Below are 22,256 nucleotides of genomic sequence, written 5' to 3' on the forward strand. Positions count from 1 at the left end.
GCAAGACTGCAGACTTAAACCAAACCATATCAATCATCACATTAAATATAAATAGTCTACACTAGGGGTTTGTGGACTTTTTCCATAAAGGACCATGTTAACATGTTAGGTTTTTTGGGTCATACATGATTTCTATCACATATTCCTTTCGATTTTTTTAAACAACCTTTTAAGAATGTAAAAACCATTCTTAGTTCATGGGCCATAGAAAAGCAGGCTACGTGCCAGATATAGCCTGCTGGTTGCTGTTTGCTGAAGTCTGGTCTAAACACCCCAGTTGAAAAACTGAGATTGTCAAACTAGATAAAAAGCAAGACCAAACTATAGGCTGCTTACAAGAAGCCTACTTTAAATGTAAATACTCAATTATGTTAAAAGTCATAGGATGGAAAAAGATGTATCATGCTAACGCTGATAAAAAGAAACCCAGAGTGGCTATATTAGTATCAGACAGAGTAGATCCAGAGCAGAGGATTATCAGATAAACATGGTAATTTCATAATGATAAAATGTTCAATTCATAAATATGACATAATTTCTGCCTCTAGCAACAGAATTTCAAAATATGTAAAAGAAGAATGGTAAAAGTGCAAAAGGAGGAATAGACAACTTCACAAATATACTCAGAGATTTCAACATCCTTTTCTCAATAATAGAGCAAGGAGACAGAAAATAAGTAAGGATACAGATAACCTGAACGATTCTATAAATCAATTTGACAATTACAGAATACTCCACCCACACAGCAGTATATACATTGTTTTCAAGAGCACATAGGACATTTACCAAGATAGACCGTATTCTGGGCCACACTACAAGTTTCAATAAATTTTAAAAGATTCAATTCATACTATGTTCTCTGGCAACAGTGGAACTATACATCAACAACTAAAAGATAGCTGGAAAATCCCTAAATATTTGGAAACTAAATAACACATTTCTAAAACTATAAAATGTCTAGAAAAAACACAGGAGGAAATCTTTGTGTCACTGAGGTAGGCAAAAAATTTCTTAGCTCTAACACCAAAAAGCACAATGTATAAAAGAAAAATACTGATAAATTTTATTTCATCAAAATTAAGAACCTGTCCTCTTTGAAAGACAATATTAAGAGACTGAAAAGACTGGGAGAAAATATTTGCGAGTCACATTTTTGATAAAGGATTTGTATTCTGAATATAAAGAACTCTGAAAACTCAAAAATAAGAAAACACCTCAATACAAAAATGGGCAAGAAAATGTGAAAAGACACTTCACCAGAGAAAATGTGTAAATGGCACATAAGCACATGAAAAGATGTTCAAGACCATGAGTCATTAGGGAAATGCAAATTTAAACCACAATAAGATACAACTAACTACCTATTAAAATGAAAAAGATGGACCATATCAAATGTTGGTGAGGATGTAGAGGCACTGAAACTCTCATACACAGCTGGTGGAAATGGAAAATGACACAGCCATCTCTGAAAAACAGTTTGGCAATTTCTTAGGAAGTGAAACCTATCCCTCTCCTATGACTCAGCCATTCCACTCCTAGGTATTTACTCAGGAGAAATGAAAATTATGTCCAAGGGCTTCTACACTAATTTTCAGAGCAGCTTTATTTATAATAGCCAAAAAAACCCGGAAACAACCCAAAAGTTCAACAGGTGACAGGGGTAAACCAATTATGATATATCTATGCAATTGAGCATTGCTCAGCATAAACATGAATGAACTACTGATACATGAAAAAAAGAAATCAATCTCAAAATAATTATGCTGAGTGAAAGAAGTCAGACAAAAAGGAATGCATGCTATGATTCCATTTATATGATATTCTAAAAAGTGAAAAGTAATCTATAGTGACAGAAGGCAGATCAGTGGCTACCTGGGGTTGGGGTCGGAGGCAGCAAGGGCTGGGGGGCAGGAAGGACAGAAAAGTACAAGGAAACTTTGGGGCATGATGAAAATGTTTATCATCTTGTGTGTGGGGATGGTTTTCAGGTTGCACACCTAATGTAAAACTTACCAAATTGTACCCTATAACACAAATGGCTCATTTCATACCAATTATATCTCAATGACGCTTTCAAAAAATCAAAAGAACAAGGCAGTCAAAAAAGTATGTCAAAGAATAACACATGTGAAATGATTGCATTTAGGTTAAAAAAGAAAAACAAAACCAACGCCAGCTCTGCTAGGTACCTAGGGATTTTAGTATTTTAGTATTGTTCTTCAAGTGGAACGCCCAAGTTTATACATGTTTCCATATATGAGACACACACACATCTGCCTAGATTTATGATGGGGTTACAGCCCAGTAAACCCATGATGAGTTGAAAATATCATTAAGTCAAAATGCATTTAATACACCTGACCTACTGAACATCGTAGCTGAGCCTAGCCTACCTTAACAGTGCTCAGAACACTTACATTAGAACACTTAACATTAGCCTACAGGTGGGCAAAATCATCTGATACAAAGCCTATTTTATAATAAGGTGTTGAATATCTCCTGTAATTTACTGACTACTGTATTGAAAGTGAAAAACAGAATGGCTGTCTGGGTACAGAATGGTTCTAAGCGTGTCATCGGTTGTTTACCCTGGAGATTGCGGGGCGGACTGGCATCTGGGGCTGCCGCCGCCCAGCGTCCCAACAGCATCGACAGCATATTGCTAGCTCAGCCGAAGATCAAAATCCACACCTCAAAGTAAGCTTTCTACTGAATGCATATGGCTTTCACACCATCACAAAGTCAAAAACTCTCAAGTCAAACCACCATAAATCTAGGACCATCTGTACATATATACAAATACAATAAAAATAGTAAAAAAAAACAAACCCAACATCATCAAATTTTCTTTAATGTACATGTATTATTTTTATAATCAGAAAAGTTATGTATTTTTTAAAAAGTTTTTGAGAACTAGCCCCAATTTAAGGTTGTCAGACATAATGTATTATCTGGAAACAACAGCCTTCTCACATTTGCTAACCAGCCACCCAATGTTAACAGAAAGTTGATTTAAAATTACTTCTGAAGAGTATTTTCTAGAAATGCCATTCACTGAAAAGCCTGTGCATTTATTACACATACTACTAATTCTGTGGTCACAGAACAGATTTTCACTTTTCACGTTGGATCTATTTATGAGAGGCCATAGTGTGCTGTGGCTAAGAGCATGGTCCCTGGGGGGCAAGTCCTAGTTGCCGCTTCTGAGCTGTGTCATTTTGGTCAAGTTACTGAACTTCTTTGCCCCGCAGTTTCCCCATCTGTAAAGTGAAGCCAATAATAGCAGAGTCTTGTTGTGTATATAACCAAGTCAATAGGAGTTAAGCACTCAGCAGGGTGCCTGCACTAAGGTCAGTGTTTACTAAATGTCAGCTGTTAATACACTGTTACATTAAATTCTTTCATCAAGGGCTTGGGTTAAAATTTTAATTATGCATTTTCTGTCTTGTCTCCTAGAAGGTCAGGACCCAGCTGATAATGAGTGCCTGAGGAAGACAGCTCCTCTACCAACTATAAGAATTATGGTGGTCGGGTCTTTTCCACCACAGCATACAAAATGAAGTGACCCGTCCCCTCCCATGGATTAGTTGGTACTGAGATGCTTTCTGAGTGGACGTGGTTTACTTGGAAGAGTGTCCTGGAATTATAGGACCGGTGCAATGGATTCAGTACCGTTTTGCTCTGCAACCATGTGAAGCCACTTACCATCCCAAAGCCTCAGTGTTCTTTTCTGTAAAATGAGGAAGCAGGGCTGCCTAATCTATGTCTTTGGGGGCCCTTGGCTTTGGCATCTTTTGGTTGTACTCTAAGTAGATGGCAGAGGCATATCTCTGAGACTCTGTTCTTAACAGCTAACTTTCCTATTTTTAAACATGAACCAGAATATCCAGTTTCAACCTGCCGCAAAGAAAATTCACAGTTAAACGATTGCCACAATCCATGATGTGTCTCAAATTGTCTAAGCTGAAATCTATACAGTTCTTGGGTGCTAAATGTCTCAATCTATAAAAAGAGATGGGTGGTGTTTCAGAAGCTTTGGATACATTAAGAGAAAGTTGTCAATTTTAACACGCTACTATTTTCCTAGCTATAGGACATTTGGTCCAGGCAACAGAGGCAGGTGAATGTGCTCCAGCCCCCGGTACCTGTTCCAGGTACGTGCGACTATGTGCTGCAGACGCAGGCTGGCCATCTCCATGACACGCCACGACTGCCACCTTGTTTATCTGGCTCTGATCTGAGACTAGAATAGTGACTGTCCGTAGGAGTGGAGGGTGAGTTGAGGAGAAGCAGGGGCAGAAGAAGAGAAGCATCTGGGGATCTTTTTCCAAAATACCCATCACGCACCCACCCACCACCATTCTTGCATACCTTGGCTGAAAAAAGAGGTGAGGATGTAGACCATGCATAGTTTAAAAAGCTCCCCAGGAGATTCTAATCAAAGAGCTCCCACTCACTGCCTTCTTTCCCACCCCAACCCTTATAGAGAAGCCTAATCCCGTAAGCTAAGTGTTGTCTGACAAACACAGATTATTATGAAAACCAAAATAAAGACACTAGGGGAGAAGGGCAGCTCCCAAAGATTTTCAAGTTCTGGTTGGTGCAAAGGTAGAACTTTCTCCTGCTATAACACACAGAAAAGAGGACAAAAACAACCCTTAATTTTAAATTTGTAGCTGAGCTCAGAAATAGGCCCTAGGGCTGGGTTCCAATTCCCAACGAGTTGGAGGTGGGCAGAAGACTTGACCCCAGCACCAAGGACAGGGGTGCTAGAGATGACATGCCAGCAAAAGTCTGGCCCATAAGTACAGGCAGCCAGGAAAACTCTACCAACAAGGAAGCCTGACTCTGTCTGAGGTTTGAGGAGGGTGGAAGCTGAGGGCAAGAAAGACTGTCCCATGAGAAGCAGAACCTCAAAACCAATACCTCAATCATGGCCGGCATCTAAATTTACACAACTTGGTGTAGAAACACTATACTTCTCATGGTTTGAAAAACACTCAACAGAAAAGTGCAAATTGCTTTATAGGAACATTTTTTACAACCCAAAGTGCACTGAACTCTCTCAGATTGGGAAAAAAACAAAAAAACAAAAAAACACTCTCACTAAAGATAAGCTCACAACAAAAAATTACAAACCAAGTGAGAAAAAAAGTCCACCAGGAGAGAACAGTCAGCAGACACAAAAACAAGGAGATCAGTTCTCTATTAATGATAGAAAATACAACAATCTGCTTGCATTATACAACAGCTGTGTTTAAAGGGATTAAAAACTCACTAAAATACCAACAAGATTATTTCTTTAACTAACAAGCTGATTCAAAATTTCATAAAGGAAAAGAAAATTAAGAATAGCAGGGAAGTTCTGAAAAAAGAACAGTACAAGGAAACTAATACTATACAACATATCAATGGAACAAAATAGGGAACCCAGAAATAAATATGTATCTCCCAAATATTTACTCGAATTTGGTGTGCAATAATAGTGGGATTTCAAATTAGTCAAGAAAAGATAGATCATTTGATAAATGTTATAGAAACAATCTGATAGTCATCTTGGGGAGAAAAGATTTAATCTGTACATTCTATGCCAAGGGAAATCAAACATAAAAGTATATACTTAAATAACTCACAAAATAATTTTAGTGAGAAAGGTAATTTTAAAAGGGACATTAAACCCAAGAAACTTAAAGCAAAAGACTGATATATTTACATGCATAAAAGTAAACATTTTTTACACTAAAATTCATCAGAAGCAAAGTTTAAAAATAATTTCCGATTGAGATATGAATTTTAGCTTTTCTTTCTCCAGACAAATGAAGACATAAAGAGCTCTTAAAAATTGACACCAAAAACTAAAAACCCAACAGAAAAAAATGGGGAAAAGATAGGAGTGGATAGATCACAGAAAAGGAAAAACAAACACCCTTAGATATATGAAAAGAAACTCAACCTCACCCATATAAAGCAATACAATTAAAACTGCACTGAGATAATCATTCTTCACCTATCAGATTGGCAGAATTCCCCAAAGTGTGTCACTATTTTGGTGAGTCGGACTGGAGAAACAGGCCATCACATACATTGCTAGAGAACTAGTATAGTCAGGTATTAGCGAGTATAACCTCTATGGAAAGCAATGTGACAATATTCACCAAGATTACAAATGATACACCCTTCAACCCAGTAATTCTATTTCTAGTTATCCAACCTGGAAGTATACTTTCTTATCTGTGAATAGACACATATAAACGGTATCCATTGCAGCACTGTTGTAACAACAAAAGATTAGAAACAACATAAATGCCTATCAATAAGGATTAATTAAACAAATTAGGAAACACTCATACAATAGGAGATCATGAGGCTCAAAAAAGTAATAACGAGGGAAGATTTTATGTACTCATGTGATTGAATCTGAGAGAGTGGGGTGCTGTATAAATCACTGTACCTTTTGAATATTACCCAGCCGTTTTTTAAAATTAAATAAAAAATGATAAAGGAGATAAAGGAAATACAAGCCACAACAAAATTATTACAGGACACTACAGAAAAGTAAACTAGTACATTTGAGAAAGTACAAAATAGAATTTCTGAAAATGAAAAATACGGTCAATATAATTTAAAACTCACAGAATAGGTTAAATAGATCGAACACAGCTGAAGAGAGAACTAGACCAATATAAGATGTACCTGAGGAAACTACACAAAACGCAGCAAAGAAAATATGAATGAAAGGTCAAGGGTTATGGAGGAAATAACGAGAACTCCCAAAATTTATTTCATAGGAGATTAGACGAGAGTAGAAGAATGGGTGTGGAGATACAGCTGAGAATTTTCTAGGGTTGATGACAAAGAACATGAGTTATCAGAATCAGAGTGCACAATGAGTCTTGAGCAAGATGAAAAAATAATCTATATCTAGATATATCATGGTGAAAGTTCAGAACACTAAAAATTTAAAATAAAAGAAGTCTCAACAGCACCCAGAGAGAAGGAATAGATTACCCTTAAAGGTATAACAACTGAAACTCACTGGCCTCTTTTCACCAGCAATTATGAAGCAGGAGAGTAATGAAACAGCATCTCCAGAACACTAAGGGAAAACGGTTGACCTAAATTCCACACACAGCTAAATTATGATTCAAGAGGTGTGGCAAAATAAAAATTACCTTTCACAGACTTTTATAAGAGAAATCCTAAAGTACATTCTGCAGCAGAAAGAAAATTGCTGTGTAGTGTCCCAGTGAATGGAAAGATGACCATTTATTCATCCATTCTCCTTTGAAGGACTTTGGACTGTTTTTAGTTTGATGAAAATGATAGTTTTATGTAATTATCATGAATGCAGCACTTTGGTTAGTTTTATGGATAAAGCTGTTTCTGGTCAAGTCTTTCAGTGGACATACACATTCATTTCTCCTTTGCATATAGCTAAGAGTGAAATTTGCTGGGTCACTGAGTAGGAGTATGTTTAACATTAGTAGAAACTGTTGAGCAGCTTTTTTAAATTCATACTAAACAATGTCAGCAACTAGGAATCCCTTAATTGAGGATTGGAAGGGACTTCCACAAACCCAACCCATCCATTATGCTCAATGGTGAAGTATTTTAATCACCCCCATTAAAGTAAGGAGAAATGTCCATCACCATTTTCTGTTCAATAGTGTCTCTAAAAGCATCAGAAAAAGACAAATAACTAAAAGATAAAAGATTAGAAATGCTAAAAAGCGTATTATTTGCAGATCATCTACCTTTCCAAAGAGAATCCAAGTGATTCTAACAACTTTAAAAAACGGAGAATTCAGCAAGGCGGCTGGACGCCTTGTGTAGAAGATTACTACACAATAAAATGGAAAGCCTGTATACCAAATAATCCATTAGAAAATACAATTTTAAATAATCTCATCTAAAATAACAGTAAGCGCTAAGAGGTATCTAGTAATAAGTATACATGTAAGACCTTTTTAGAGAAAACCACAGGACCTTGCTGTAGGACATCAAAGATGACCTAAACAAATGAGATTTAGCACATTCATGGGGGAAAGACTCATACAGTACAAATTTGATGTCTTCTCAAGTTAATCTATAAATTCAATGTAGTTCTGATCAAAATCTCAATATGATTCTTCAGGGATCTTGACAAGCTGAATAACAGGATAAAAGTAGCCAGGACAATTTTAAAGAAGAATAAGGAGAAGAGTCAAACACCTACCAGATATTGAATCTTATTATAAACTACAGAAATTAAAACCATATGTTATAGCACAGAGATACACAACTATCCCTGTTGGGACAGAATAGAATGCTCAGAAATAGACCCAGATATATATACATGACAAAGAAATTATTAAAATTCAGTAGGTAACTTGCAAAAAATATTTAACCTGAATCTAATCAAGCCTCTAGTCCTAAGTTTCCAGGAAATATGAATATGATATTAAACAAAAATGTTAAATGATACCATCAGGAAATACTCAGATGAATCTGAGTATGATACATTCTATAATACAACTGGCCTTCAAAAAAAAATAAAAGGTAAGGAAAACATTTTTGGGACAACTGGGGAAATTTGAATATGGCTTAGATATTATATTAGGTAAATATTGTTACCTTTTTAGGTGTCATATTGATATTATGGTTAGGTAGGAGAATGTACTTATTTTTAAGAGATGAACAATGAAATATTTAGGGGTGAAATGTCATGATATCTGCAACTTATTTGCAAATGGTTCAGCAAAAAATATATATATACATATACACATACTGATACATGGCAAAATGTTAAAATTAAGTCTAGATGGTCAGTATGCAGGACGTTACTGTATTATTTTTAGTCTTTTTTGTATATTAAATTTTTTTAAAAGAAAATATTGAAAAAGTAAGTGGGAAAACATATATTCAATAAATGATGCTGAGAAAATTCAGTGGCCTCATAAAAATTAGATTCCCACTTCACATTTTAGAAGAAAATGAAACAAAAGTATAAAGTACCTTTAGAAGAAAAATAATCTCTATTTTTTTAGAGAAAGGAAGACTTTCTCAAATAAAGTACAGAATAGAGGCTATAAAAAGGGATTAGTAAATTTTACTTCATTAAATTAAAAATGTAAATAAAAGACACAAAAACCAAGAAAAGCCAGAGAGATTAGGAGAAAATATGTGCCATGCATATAACCCAGAAAATTAGTATCTAAAATATATAAAGAACTTATGTATGTCAATAAAAAATAATTAGAAAAATGTGCACAAGCTGTTAATAGAAAAATTCACTATCAGAGAAAAAGCTTAACCATCCCATAAACATATCAAAAGTTATGTCATCTCAGGAGCAATTAATTAAAATGTAGCACTATTTCACACACATATTGGCAAAAAAGAAAACAAAACAAAACAAATATGATAATACTCTGAGGGAATGAAAATTCTTGTATAACTTTGGTGTTCCAGCTACTTGGAAGACAAATTAGTCAGCAGCCAGTAACACTGAAGGCTGGCATAGCAAATCACCTAGAAATTCCATTTCCAGAAGATCTCATTCATGTGCACAAAGATGTTCAACGCAGTTGAAATATCAGAAACGACCCAAATGTTACTCAAGGCCAGAGTGGGTAAATAATCTGGGTATATTCTCACAATGGAATACTACACAGCAGTCAAAATGAATGACCTAGTACACATTTCAACATGGAAATTCTACCAAATGTAAAGTTGAGCAATCAGGGCAAGTTGACAAGGAATATGCACAGCACTAAGGCATTCATATAAATTAAAAAATACCAAAACACCAAAACAAACCAACCTATGTTTTGGTATAGGTACTCATTTATAAGTATACAGTAGGCAGGTTCTAAGATGACCCCCAGTGATCCCTGCTGCCTGATATCTACTCCGTGTAGTCCCCTCCCAAGTAGTACAGAACCAGGGTTGCTCTGTGTGTGACCAGAAGAGCAGGCAGAAGTGATAGCACGGCACTTCTGAGATTAGGTTATAAAAGGGCTGTGGCTTCTGTCTTGGGGACTCTTTTGCGTGCTCGCTCGCTCGCTCTCTCTCTCTCTCTCTCTCTCTCTCTCTCTCTCTCTCTCCCCCTCTCCCTCCCTCCCTCCCTCCCTCTCCCTCTCCCTCTCTCTGGGATCACTTGCTCTGGGGTGATCAGTGTCCTACCTTGAGGACATTCAGGCAGGCCAGTGATGAGGTCCAGATGGTGAGGAAAGAGGACTCCTGCCAACAACCACGTGGGTGAACTTGGAAGTGGACCCTCCAGCCTTCAGGTGGCTGCAGCCTCACAAGAGACCATGGGCCAGAACCACCAGCTACGCCCCCTCTCAATTCCTGACCCTAGGCACCTGCACAAGGCCATGGAATGCTGCTAAATTGGGGGTAATTGTTATACAGCAATGGATAACTAATCCAAGGTAGTTATAACCACGAAGTGAAATTATAAGTGTGCGGTAATTAGGAGAAGAATATACACAAATTTCAGGATAAAGAGTAATTCTGGGGAAGGAATTGGCATGGGGCTATATTTATTTTTATTTCTATGAAAAATTTTTGAAGAAAACATAACAAAATGTTAGCATTTGTTCGATCTGGGTGTTCCCAAGTGTGTACATAATAACAGGATTTCTTGCAATTGAAAACATTTTGTTATTTAAAACATGCTATAACTTAAAAATAAACACTTTTAAAAAGAAAAAGAAAGGCAGGGTATCTCTTCCACTTACTGTGGTGCTTTATTTAGACCACTGTCTAGCTCCTAATTGCTGCCCTGAGGGAAGTAATTACTTTAATGGCTAAACAATTTGCACTAAAGAGGAGACATATCAGAGTATATTCCCACTGCTGGTAAAATCTAATGTTTAAGTACCAAGACCTTAGGTACATTTTAAAAAAAATAGCCCCAAAGAAGTTGTATAAGAGCACCTAACAAAGAATTCATGATGAAGTGCAAGAGACGGTCTGCATAGAGACACTTAATATTAAACTATTTCCAACAGTAATTCACTCGGGAAACATACGATGATTAAGCTCTCTGAGGTATTAAGTAAAGTGGACGATATAACAGCTGTTGCCATCGTAGCCTCTGCTTTAATGGTATTTAACAAGAGAACAGAAATTGTGGGGAAATTGCTGTAGTTCTCAGGTCCTCTGGGTTAGAAGAAGGGAAAGAGTCACAGTTGGGAGATACAGTGGTGTTCCAGGTTGTACAGTCCCAGGTAATGCTACAGAGAAAGCTCTCTTTCAGTGATAATCTAACAGGTTGAAAGAGTTAATACACAGCTGAAAGGTAAACATTTACTCATGACTAAGATAAAAAAAAGTGTCAAGTCTCAAGGATTCCAAGCCTGTTCACTAATACAAAGAAATCTGCACTGATATTTAAGGAGATATATTGCAAGATATCAAATATGTACCTGGGGTTAGATGATTTTATTTATATAGAATATGAATTGGCCTAATACTTAATTTTGCCATTGAATATTTCTCTTTTTCTGTTCTCCAAATTGTTATTTTACTTCGTGGGAATAGACAGCGTGTTTTTTTGTTGTTGTTGTTTTTTTTATTTGTGAAATTTTTATTCAGCTGTTGTAATTTTAAGCAGAGTTTATTCTCTAATACCAAATAATATATGCTTACACTTGCTTCTATATATTTAGCTATCTAGGTAGATGGCATATCCCATACAGAATACAGTGGAAGCACTATAATAAATATATTTCTTATTATAGAAAGTGTCCAAAAGATTACACCAAGACTGAAGGATACCAAATGTAGCTTATATCTAACCTTTTCATTGGCGCTAAGTAATATTTACCAAAATTATTAAGTTGGATCTATTTTAGCATCCAGGACAGACATATCAGACTATCATTGATAACATATTTAATAATACATTTAAATTTAGAAATTTATTCAAATTTTCAAGTTTTTCATGAAATTCTTTAGAATTAGATATTCTAGCTCTACACTTTTTTTTTTTTTTTTTTTTTGAAACAAGAATATGAAGCATCACTTACCTGCTTTATTTACTGGGCCTCTATTTTAAGACCACGATTTAGGTAGTAAGAAATAAGAACTGAAACTTCACCTCCTGAATAAATCAGCTGTGATCATTTGGCATTTTGCCTGTGTACCCTCACCTCCCCTGCTTGCCTCCGAACCCCTCAGCTGGTTTTAGATCAGAGTGAAGGTCCGGTCCGAGTACAGGCTACCAGCATGGTCAGCCAGCATCCCTGCCTGTCGTACAACTACAACTAATTGTCTAAGACTTTTTTCTTCCTCAAATTCATATTCCCTTTCCTTCACTACATGGCAGTCTTGTATTTCACTACAACCCTTGCTTTTCTTCTGTTTTATCTTTTTGTTGTCAGTTCTTTTTCTACCTCACATTTCTTGTTCTCCCCCTTAGCATGTTACCAGTACAACTTGGGGATTCCCTTCTGTTCCTGACCCCAAATCCAATGTACTGGGACATTTTCAGTCCTCTGAAACCCTACCCTGAGCGCGGCACCTCTCTCGGCCTCCGCCCTGGTGCACGCGCTTTCTCCATCCCTCCAGCGACTCCACCTCCTGCCACTTCTGTGATTTGCCTTCTCCTCGCTAGCTTGGGCTATATCAGTCAGAAGTACCTGATCTTCCCTCTAAACTGTGTGCTGTGGGAACACTTCATTCCAAGCAAGCTGCTGACTCTGTGACATTTCCAAGTGGAAGGGGTTTAACCATCCTATCAACTTTATTGTGCTCTCCTGGTTTCTCTGAAGGTCCACACAATCCTCAAGCTAGATTTCACCGAATAATGCTGTGTGTCACCTTCATAGCATCTCTTCAAAAAAATACTATGAGAAAAATGCACTCACGATTTTAGGATTTCTAGAAATAGCAATGACAGGCACTTACCTCTGATTTCATAACGAGGATATCTTTGAGGAAGAAAATACACACAGCTTATCGATGCATTTTCTTTTTTATTCATTTTGCTTTTACTGTCCAAAAACTGTAATTCATCCCCAAGGCCCCACAGAGTATTTTTATTCCTGGTATGAGATGCCGTCTTAAGTTTAATACGAGAGATAACCGCAAGGACTAACATTTATTGCACATTTGCCATGTGTCAAGCACTGGACTAAAAGTCTGACATGCGTTATTCTCACTTATTCCTCTCCACAATCCCCCAGTACACTTTGAGGATAAGACTATGATGTCTGAGATAGGCATGAGTGAAAGAATTCAATGGCAACTGATTCATCATCAAGAACTGCTTCCAAGTCAGTTATCTGACATCAGGTGCTCTTGTGAGGGCCCCCTGTCCAATTCAAGCATCGCTTACCTGCACAGGGGCTGGCCGCGAAGCCCACCCTCTTCCGAGCTCTGTCAAAGACCACATAGAAGCCCTCCATCACGGTAGCACCAATCACCAGCGCGTTTGTGGAAGGTGAAATGCCGAATCGGTAACATTCATAATTCAAGCCAGCCCCCATCATGGGCTGAATGTAAAGCTGTTGAAGAGGAAAGAGCAAACAAGAAAAAACACGAATCAGGCAATGTCACAAAACTGTTGAGGCTGCCGTGTGCTCAGACTCTCCGAGGCGCCCTGGGAGCTACGGAGAACGGAGGGGATGTTACCAGCCCTGCCGTCCAGAGGCTGGGACCATGTGCCTGGTGATAAACACTGCCGAAGTGATAGGAACATGCACACCACCTCTGACTGTACACAGGTGCGCCCCTCCAGGAGATGTCTATCTGTCCGTCCATCCATCCGTCGTCTACGTGCTCAACACTTACTGAGCACTTACTAAGGTCTAGACGCTGTCCTCAGTACCAGCAATACAAAGATGAATATCAGCACATGCTCCCTGCATGATCAAAACGTGCATGATCAAACTGACACGTGAGGAAGATGAACATCAGTGCACTTGCCACGTGCAGGGAAGACCGGAGGGAAAGGGGTCTCAAGGCATGAAGGTGAGCAAGGACACGCCAGGATTGTTCCCAGAGTCATAACCTGCTGGACGTCAAGCAGCTGCCATGTCCAGGCGGTGAGTCCAGCAGTTAGAACCCTGCACTGATTGATGCCTGTCTGTAAACCCTTCTTCAAGGCAAGGAATCATCCTATTCTTCACTATAGTCTTGGCACCTAGGCGTCTAGTATATGCCGGGCATATAGTAGGGCCTCGGCAAATGTGTATTAAATGAATGAGCTTGAGCAGTGTGATGAAATAGACAGCTTCTCCTGAGGGTCAACGTAAATTAAGAAAAGGTGGCAGATACACTAGGCTACCACCACCGAAACACTTCCATTTAGGGCTCTGTAAGCAGGTCCTAGAACACACAAACACACACTCCTACCTTTGAATGAACTAATTCCATAATGAAACCCCCCAAAATCACCAAATAAAATGCAAACGATAACACTGATACAAACATGATGCAAACTGAGTTTGTATCTTTCCCTCTGTCCTTTCTGTGTGTGTGCCAGTTGAATCCCAATAAAAATTCCAGACTGTAAATTTTGTAACATGTTGGGAAAGCTCCAGTATTGCTGGGTCTCAGAATAAAATGCCTGCCTTCTAACTAAAATAGCATAAATAGACAAACTGGTGGTATTTAGACTGAAACTATTTACGTTTTTAGGATTATATGAAAAAAAAATCAGAATTTGCCTGTGGGCTGGGCTTGGGGGCTTCTTTTTTAGACAGGCCAAATAGGATTCAGCCCATGTGCTTCTGGAAAATAGTTTGGGGATGGACACACTGTTTTTTGGCATGACTCTTCTGCACTAGCAATCAATTGCCCATCTACTGCTGCTGATGCCTGAACGGTCCTGGGTAGGGGCCTCATTCTAAAACTTTGGTGACAAGGAGCCTTGATGATTGCCCTGAATGTTAGGAAGGGCTTCAGTTGGGCAGAGCTGAGGTGTTAGGAGGGGACCCCCAGCGCTGTTCCTAGGGGTGTGCTTGTGAAGTTCTCATCGGGCAGTGGTTCATAACTGCCATCCTTTCTCAACAAGGCAATGGAAAGCAAACGGGATTGGGACGGTGAATAAGAAATCAGGAAAACACGGGAAAGCAGATTTTTAAAAAGTGAAAATGTGGACATGTCAAAGTTAACCAAAAGATATCTACAGTCTTGTAAGTGAGAATAAAACTGAATTCTTATCCAGAGTTATGCAAATTAAATGCAATACTCCCAAACATCCCTCATTATATCTTCACGCTCACCCAGGGCTCAGCCCTGAAAGTGGCTGACGGTCCCCAGTGGACCCTCAGCTCTGCCTGCCCTGGACATAATTATAGATTTCCCCCGAATGCCTGCTTTCCTCCTACTTCTTATGAGTCCCTGACTGTCGACTCACCCACATGCCATTTATTCTCCAGTTCACATTCACCTTTGTCCTCAAGCTGGATTTCAACTTTAGTTACAAATCGCATTGATGAAATAATGTCCACATTTTGCTGTTGGGCTGACCAAAATTTAATCACAAAGAGCACATTATTTTAAAGATGCTGAAAACATATCATTCTAACATCACTCTATGCAGTGCTGTTCATCCAAGGATATTGCACTCTTCTGAAAACGTCTTTGGCAAGTATTATTATTTCTCTTTTATAGTTAAAGAGACTGACACAGAAAGGGCTAAGTGATTTGTTCAAAGTTATAGTGTGAGTCAAGGGCAGTGCTGAGAATATAACTCAAGCTTCCGGCTCTCAGCATATGTGTCCTCTGTTGGGCTGTATTTCTCATAAAGCTTTCAATCCTTTCCCCTACAGCTCTCCATTTCTGGAATGCACTTCCCCCCCATATAAAGCTGAGAATGGGGAAAAGCCAAATTATCATTTACTTTTTTCTTCTGAAATTATTCCTCTTTCCCTGTCCCCCATTCCCACTCCTTTATCCCAAATTCAGCAAATTGCAACAAAGACACATTGATCTGTCCATTCAACAAACAGTTATTATTACGCACCACCCTCTACCACATGGCAGTGCTAGGGAAGGAAGGATGATCTTTAAATCTCATGGTTCTCATCTTCAAGGAATTAAGAATTTAATGGGGGAAGAAATATAAGTGTGTGTGTGATTAGAGAAAAAAGAAGTCAAATGAAAAAGCCAAGGGCATAAACTCTACCCTGAAGATATGATTCCGGGCCAGATGAGTAGACTAGAAAACATGCATTATGAGTTTGAAGGGCAAGCTCACAAATGGGCCATTCTGCTCAGCAGAGGTTCAACAAAGAGGGGTTGTTTGCACTGGGTCTTAAAGGATGGAAAGAATGTGGATACACAGATGGAGTGGGGAGGAGGGGGCATTTCAGGCAGGGGGGTTGGCGGAAGCAAAGGCGAGGAGACGGGAGCGGGCACCCAGTGCTGGAGGAGAGCCACCAAGAGTGGAGGGTCAAGGGCGCGGCAGGAAATACGCTGGGGAGTCAGCATGGGTCCCGTGAGGTCACGGAAAGCCACACTGGCGAATGAGGCCTCCAGGACTGCAGTAGTGGGGTGGAGAGCTGTGGCTTAGCAAGATGAATCTGGCGATAGTTTTAGAAGGAGGAGAGGGTGGGGTTGTGTGGAGGGCATGCTGGAGGGTCCTGAGGTGGTAGTGAGAGGGGATGTGAGTGAAGGCTCTGGGCATGGAGAAGGGGAGGAAGAGGTGAGACACATGACGGGGGAAGATGGAACTTGGTCTATGTAACAAGATGCTTAGGATGAAGGAGGAATCAACGATTTACTGAATACGGAAAAACTGATGTTTCCATCTCTGAGTATCCAGTGCTATAGTCTCTATTCATAAATAAATCAGAAGTAAACATATATTGATGTTGTGGTAGATTCTGCAAAAATGGCCTCAATTCTTAACTTCACTTGTAGCCACACCGTTGTGATGTGACCTTGCAGCTTTTCCCATTGGGAGGTGGTGTCTACATCCCCACCCCAGTTATCTGGGCTGCCCCTGGCCTGGTTTGGGAAACATTGTGCAAGAGGTGGTGGCCAGTCCCAGGGCCTCGACTTCAGGAGCACCTGCAGGTTTCTTTTCTCTCTCACAGAATCCTGCTGCCACTGTCTGAGGCAGCTACTGGGTGGTGAGAGACAATGGCCCCATCTCTCCACCAATCGAGCCACCAGATACACAAGTGCGGCCTTCGGAGATCACCCTAAGCCAAGGCCAACCTATCCCTGGCCAACCACCAGCTGACCAGAGACCATGTGAGCAAGCCAGCCAAGACCAGCAGACCTGCCCAGACTCACGAGCAGAAATATAAGCTCACTGATTAAAGCCGCTGGATTTTGTGGTTGTTTGTTATGCAGCATTATCGTGGCAATTGCTACCTAATACAGGTGTGATATCGAAATGCACTCATTGTGCATGAAGTGCTTTACTTTTGCACGTTCCATGTTAAAAAGAGAAAACACAGTCCAAGTTCATACCTGAGGCAGGATAGTTATGCGGAATGATCTGCTAGAGTTCTCGTCTCTCAGGTAGATGGAGATTTTAGGGAAATAAGACCAAGGTGTTTCAGAATTTGTCCAGCATGCCAGCTGGGACCCCGTCCAGAAACCATCAGAGAATTCTGGAATCTAGACAAAACAAGATCACATGACAAACAATGACGAGTCTGGCACAACAACAGGAAGCAGCTCTCAACTCTCTCATTACCTTGCCAGATGCCCATGGCGATAAACACTGCTTAATTTGGATGCAAAGCAAGACATCAGTCCTCTGGAAGAGTGATGGTGATGAGAAAATCACAATTACTAAAATTACCAAGGCATGTGGAAGACTTACTGGTATTAGGCAGCGCTAAGAGCACTTCCCAGCACTAAGTACTTTAATCCTCAAACACCCGCATCAGGGCAGTAACATCATCCCCTCCACTTTACGGATGAGGAAACCAACGCCCAGAGAAGTGAAATAACTCGCTCAAGGTCACACTGTAGTAGGCAATACCCTTTAGAAGAGAGACCAGATCTTAAATGTGGTGCTCAAGGCCCTTTTGGGCATCAACTTCCTTATAAATTCCCTGAGCCCAGTAAGCTTCCTACTGGTGCAGAGCCCTGCAGGGGCTCTCTGCTCTTCTGGAACATCTTTCCTCCCGCAGATCTCAGCTCCAATGCCACCTTGTCCAGGAAGCCCTCCTTGACTGCCCCCCCCCCCCCCAGTGCTGGTACTCCACCATATATCTCTCCTCCTTGGCCTTTCTCCTTGTAGCAGTTTTAATTTTAAATTTATTGGTGTGATTGGTTAACTTCCGTTTCTTGCACTAGAATCTGATTCTTCCAAGGACACAGGAGTGCTGTCTGCTCCCCCATCTCCTTCTCATAGCCTTAACACCTGGCCCACAGGAAAGACTCAGGGAATGTTCGTGGGTAAAAAAATGAATGGCCGAGAACACAGAATGTTTGTTCACCTGTGCCTCTCATCCGGGGACCAGAAGGCAATGCCGACCACACTTATCCACTAACTGTTGAATCTGCAAGTTAATTACAAATTACTTCTGTGCCTTCTCAGCAGGTCGAGTTAAGATTCCAGAGTAGGCCTGCCCCGTTCCTGCCAGCTCCCTGAGGGAAGGACTATGTTGGATGTGTCTCTTTTAACACACCCAGCACACTGCACTGCTCAGGTCAGAACTAGAGGAGCATGTGATGGGGGAGGAGCTAGGAGGGCATGTGATGGGGCGGAGCTAGGGGGCATGTGATGGGGCAGAGCTAGGAGGGCATGTGATGGGGGAGGAGCTAGGAGGACATGTGATGGGGCGGAACTAGGAGGGCATGTGATGGGGAGGAGCTAGGAGGGCATGTGATGGGGGAGGAGCTAGGAGGGCATGTGATGGGGAGGAGCTAGGAGGGCATGTGACGGGGAGGAGCTAGGAGGGCATGTGATGGGGAGGAGCTAGAAGGGCATGTGATGGTGGACGAGCTAGGAGGGCATGTGACGGGGAGGAGCTAGGAGGGCATGTGATGGGGAGGAGCTAGGAGGGCATGTGATGGGGGAGGAGCTAGGAGGGCATGTGATGGGGAGGAGCTAGGAGGGCATGTGACGGGGAGGAGCTAGGAGGGCATGTGATGGGGAGGAGCTAGAAGGGCATGTGATGGTGGAGGAGCTAGGAGGGCATGTGACAGGGAGGAGCTAGGAGGGCATGTGATGGGGAGGAGCTAGGAGGGCATGTGATGGGGAGGAGCTAGGAGGGCATGTGACAGGGAGGAGCTAGGAGGGCATGTGATGGGGAGGAGCTAGGAGGGCATGTGACAGGGAGGAGCTAGGAGGGCATGAGACGGGGATGTGGGGTGGAGCTGGAAGAGTGTTGACTGGGAGGAAGGGGTATCTGTCAAGGTCCCTGAGGAAGAAAGCACATGAGCTGAGTTGAGGGGTAGGTGGGCGTTAGGGAGACGTGGTGGGGAGAGCAGGCAGAGCATGGAACCTGTCCCACGAGACAACGTGATGGCCATGGAGGCTGGCACTGAGAACAGGAAGGGGCAGGAGATGAGGCTGGGAAGGACCCAGGGGCACCACTGTGCATTTATCAGAGATCATTTATCAGGGATCTGAGCACTGTGGCACATGGGGTGGGATTAAGGCATCCAAGCGGGATTTGTGTAGGTCACTGGTTCTTTGAGTCTAACCTCCAGGGAGTCAGCCTGGGCTGGACAGATGCATGTGAAAGTCAGTGACCAATGGGTGGGAAGTGATGGTGTGGCCATGGATGGGATCGCTTAGGAGAGGGTACAGGGAGAAGAGAGGGGCGCAGGACCCACCCTGAGACAGGGATCAGCAAAGGAGACCCCCATGAAGAGGAACACAGGGATGAGAAGAGGTCCTGGGAGGTGGGTGTGATGGAAGCTGAGAGGACAGGTAAGGGAGGTGAGCAGGGGCGCTGCAGAGGTCAAGGAGGATAGGACGTGAGAAAACTGGGTGTCCCTGGACGAATACGGAGTGAGAGCTGCCTGCTCAGGACCTCGCAGGCACGTGCCACCGCCCTCGGGGCAGACAACCGGGAGGAATTCCCTGCGGCCTCTTCACCCATCATAGGTTCTCCACTGAAACTGTCAGGGCCGACTTGCAAAGTCTCTAATGCTGGCCTTCATAGATTTGTACATTTTATAAGAATGAAGCCAGCTTGAAATACGTATCACAGGGAAGAACCCCTTGCTGGATGAGTTGAGAAGGGGTGGGGCAGTCATTTTGCTGGATTCCAGGAAAAGTGAAGCGTGACTAGGGCTGCACAGAGGGCACTAGCTCCAATTTCCAGCTGAAGAATGAGGCTCAGAGGGGCCAAGTAACTTGCCTAAGAGGCACAGCTCAGGACTGGATGGGGGACCGTCTGCCTCCAAAGAGGTGCCTGCAGGTCTGGAAAGCCTCCCTGGGGGCCAAGCCTTGTGTCCTGGGGGCCAAGCCTTGTGTCCTGGGGGCCAAGCCTTGTGTCCTGGGGGAGAGTTTGGACATTCAGATCATAGAGTTGAAAGTCAGAAGTCAATTTACAGCAGGTGTCATCCTACTTCTGGGTTTTACAGAGGGAGAAGCACTGGGCCTGAGCTAACAAGGGTGCCACAGCTGGGCAGGAAGGAAGCCCAGGTCCCCGCCAAACACAGAACTCCCCACCAGGCTCATTTAAAAATACAGACCTACATATAGCACAGGGAACTATATTCAATATCTTGCAATAACCTATAACGGAAAAGAATCTGAAAAAGAATACATATATATGTATAACTGAATCACTTTGCTGTACACCTGAAAGTAACACAACATTGCAAATTAACTATACTTCAATAATAAAAAAGAACTACGGACCTACAAACCATTCATTTCTAAAATCCCATCTGAAGAATCTAGGCCCAGAGACAGAGCACGGCATCTGTACGGTGTTTAACTCTTCAAAGCCGGTCCTCTCCTTAACTAAGAGAGAAAACCCAAGGCAAGAGAGCCGGCTGAGATGAACCTAGCAGAGAGAAAGAACACGCACGTCTCTGGTCCACGCACAATGAGACACAGACAGTTTCCACCCTTGCTGAGCTTTCCCTGCTCAAGACAAACAGCCTCCCCAGGCCTCTCCCTCCTGATGGAGGCACTGAAGCCAGAGGATAATTTTAGACTCGGCAAACAAATTTTGCACTCTCGTTCCTTCTCGTGCTTTAATTACAGTCAGGCACTGCTGAACACATGCTGTGCTGCCCTCGGGAGTGCGAGCGCCCCTCTGCCACAGTCCTGCTGGTCCCCGCTGAAGTCACGGACTCTGCAGAGACCCAGGCTGGTCACGGGCTTGTTGGAGTCACACGCTCACGCTGCCAGAATGTCCTTGGGACGGTTGTAAAACACTTAGAGCTCAGAATAGTACATTTGAAGGTGCTCGTATTAATTTCACTGAGGACATTTTTACCCTGAAAAAAAGCAGCATATTGCTCTGCATTTCTAGCACAGTCTGGTCTTCGGCCAGTTTTCTAAATTTAAGGCACTAAAAATGTTACCGGCCATGTTTTTCTGATTCAGCAGATATTAGACACGCAGTGGACAAAAAAGGCGGACATTGCTCTGCCTTTCTTGTCCGCGGCTCCCTGGACCTTTCAGTTCACAGAGGACCTCGGTGTTGTTTCTTCCGGCTTTCCCCTCTGTATTCTTTTGATTTGCCTGCTGCTTTTCCTACAGCGCTTCCAGACTTTTCAAGTTTGGGTCCAGGACAAGCAAAACCCTGCTCTTCCTTCCCCTGTTCTGCTGTCACCTGTAACAAAGCAACTGCTGTGCATCTCCTATCCATCATTCCTTGGATTTGGCCAGCCCAGTGGAGTTGCGGGCCTGTCAGCCCCAACTGGGGTCAGCGCCAATATAAAGACTTTGTGCGGGAAACGCTCATTTTTGGTCACTCTGCCAGGGTGGCCCTGCGTGAACAGATGCTTATGAAGACACCCACGAAGTCGAGAGAGACGTTTATCTTGTGTCGAGACAAACAGTAGTAGCACTGTGGTTTGGACGTGAAATAGAAGCTCTTCTTGACCGAGCACATTGTGCCAGGCTTGTACGCCCGACCCTCCTCACAGCCCCACGACAAGAACCCGGAGACTCTCAGGGGGCACAAGAGTCCTCTCCAGGCACTCAGCTAATAAGTGGCAGAAGCTACATGAAATTCAATTCCATCTGCCCTTTAAGGCTGCGGTCCTTCCACTCAGTGCCCTGTGGTCTATCCTGTTGCCTTGAACTAACTGGAAAGTTGGGGTCACACTGGGAATACTGTTAACCAAGCCCTCAAAAGGCATGTTGTCCTTGACCATGATTC

General features: G+C 41.9%; 1 protein-coding gene across 3 annotated transcripts in view; it reads right to left on the reverse strand.

The window, feature by feature from the left end:
• The window catches only part of BACE2 (beta-secretase 2), a 115,233-nt gene that overhangs the window by 35,582 nt on the left and 57,395 nt on the right, over positions 1–22,256 (reverse strand). For 2 of the 3 annotated variants that reach the window (XM_082392926.1, XM_082392924.1), the window contains exons 7-8: positions 17,419–17,568; positions 13,328–13,496 (exon numbers count right to left, since the gene is read on the reverse strand). In XM_082392926.1, the coding sequence (XP_082249052.1) occupies positions 13,328–13,496; positions 17,419–17,568 (319 nt within the window). The remainder of the gene's footprint in view (positions 1–13,327; positions 13,497–17,418; positions 17,569–22,256) is intronic. The other variant, XM_082392925.1, reaches the window with a different exon arrangement.

The sequence above is a fragment of the Balaenoptera borealis genome, assembly GCF_965194805.1.
Source record: "Balaenoptera borealis genome assembly, chromosome: 5".
In the NCBI taxonomy this organism is placed as follows: Eukaryota; Metazoa; Chordata; class Mammalia; order Artiodactyla; family Balaenopteridae; genus Balaenoptera; species Balaenoptera borealis.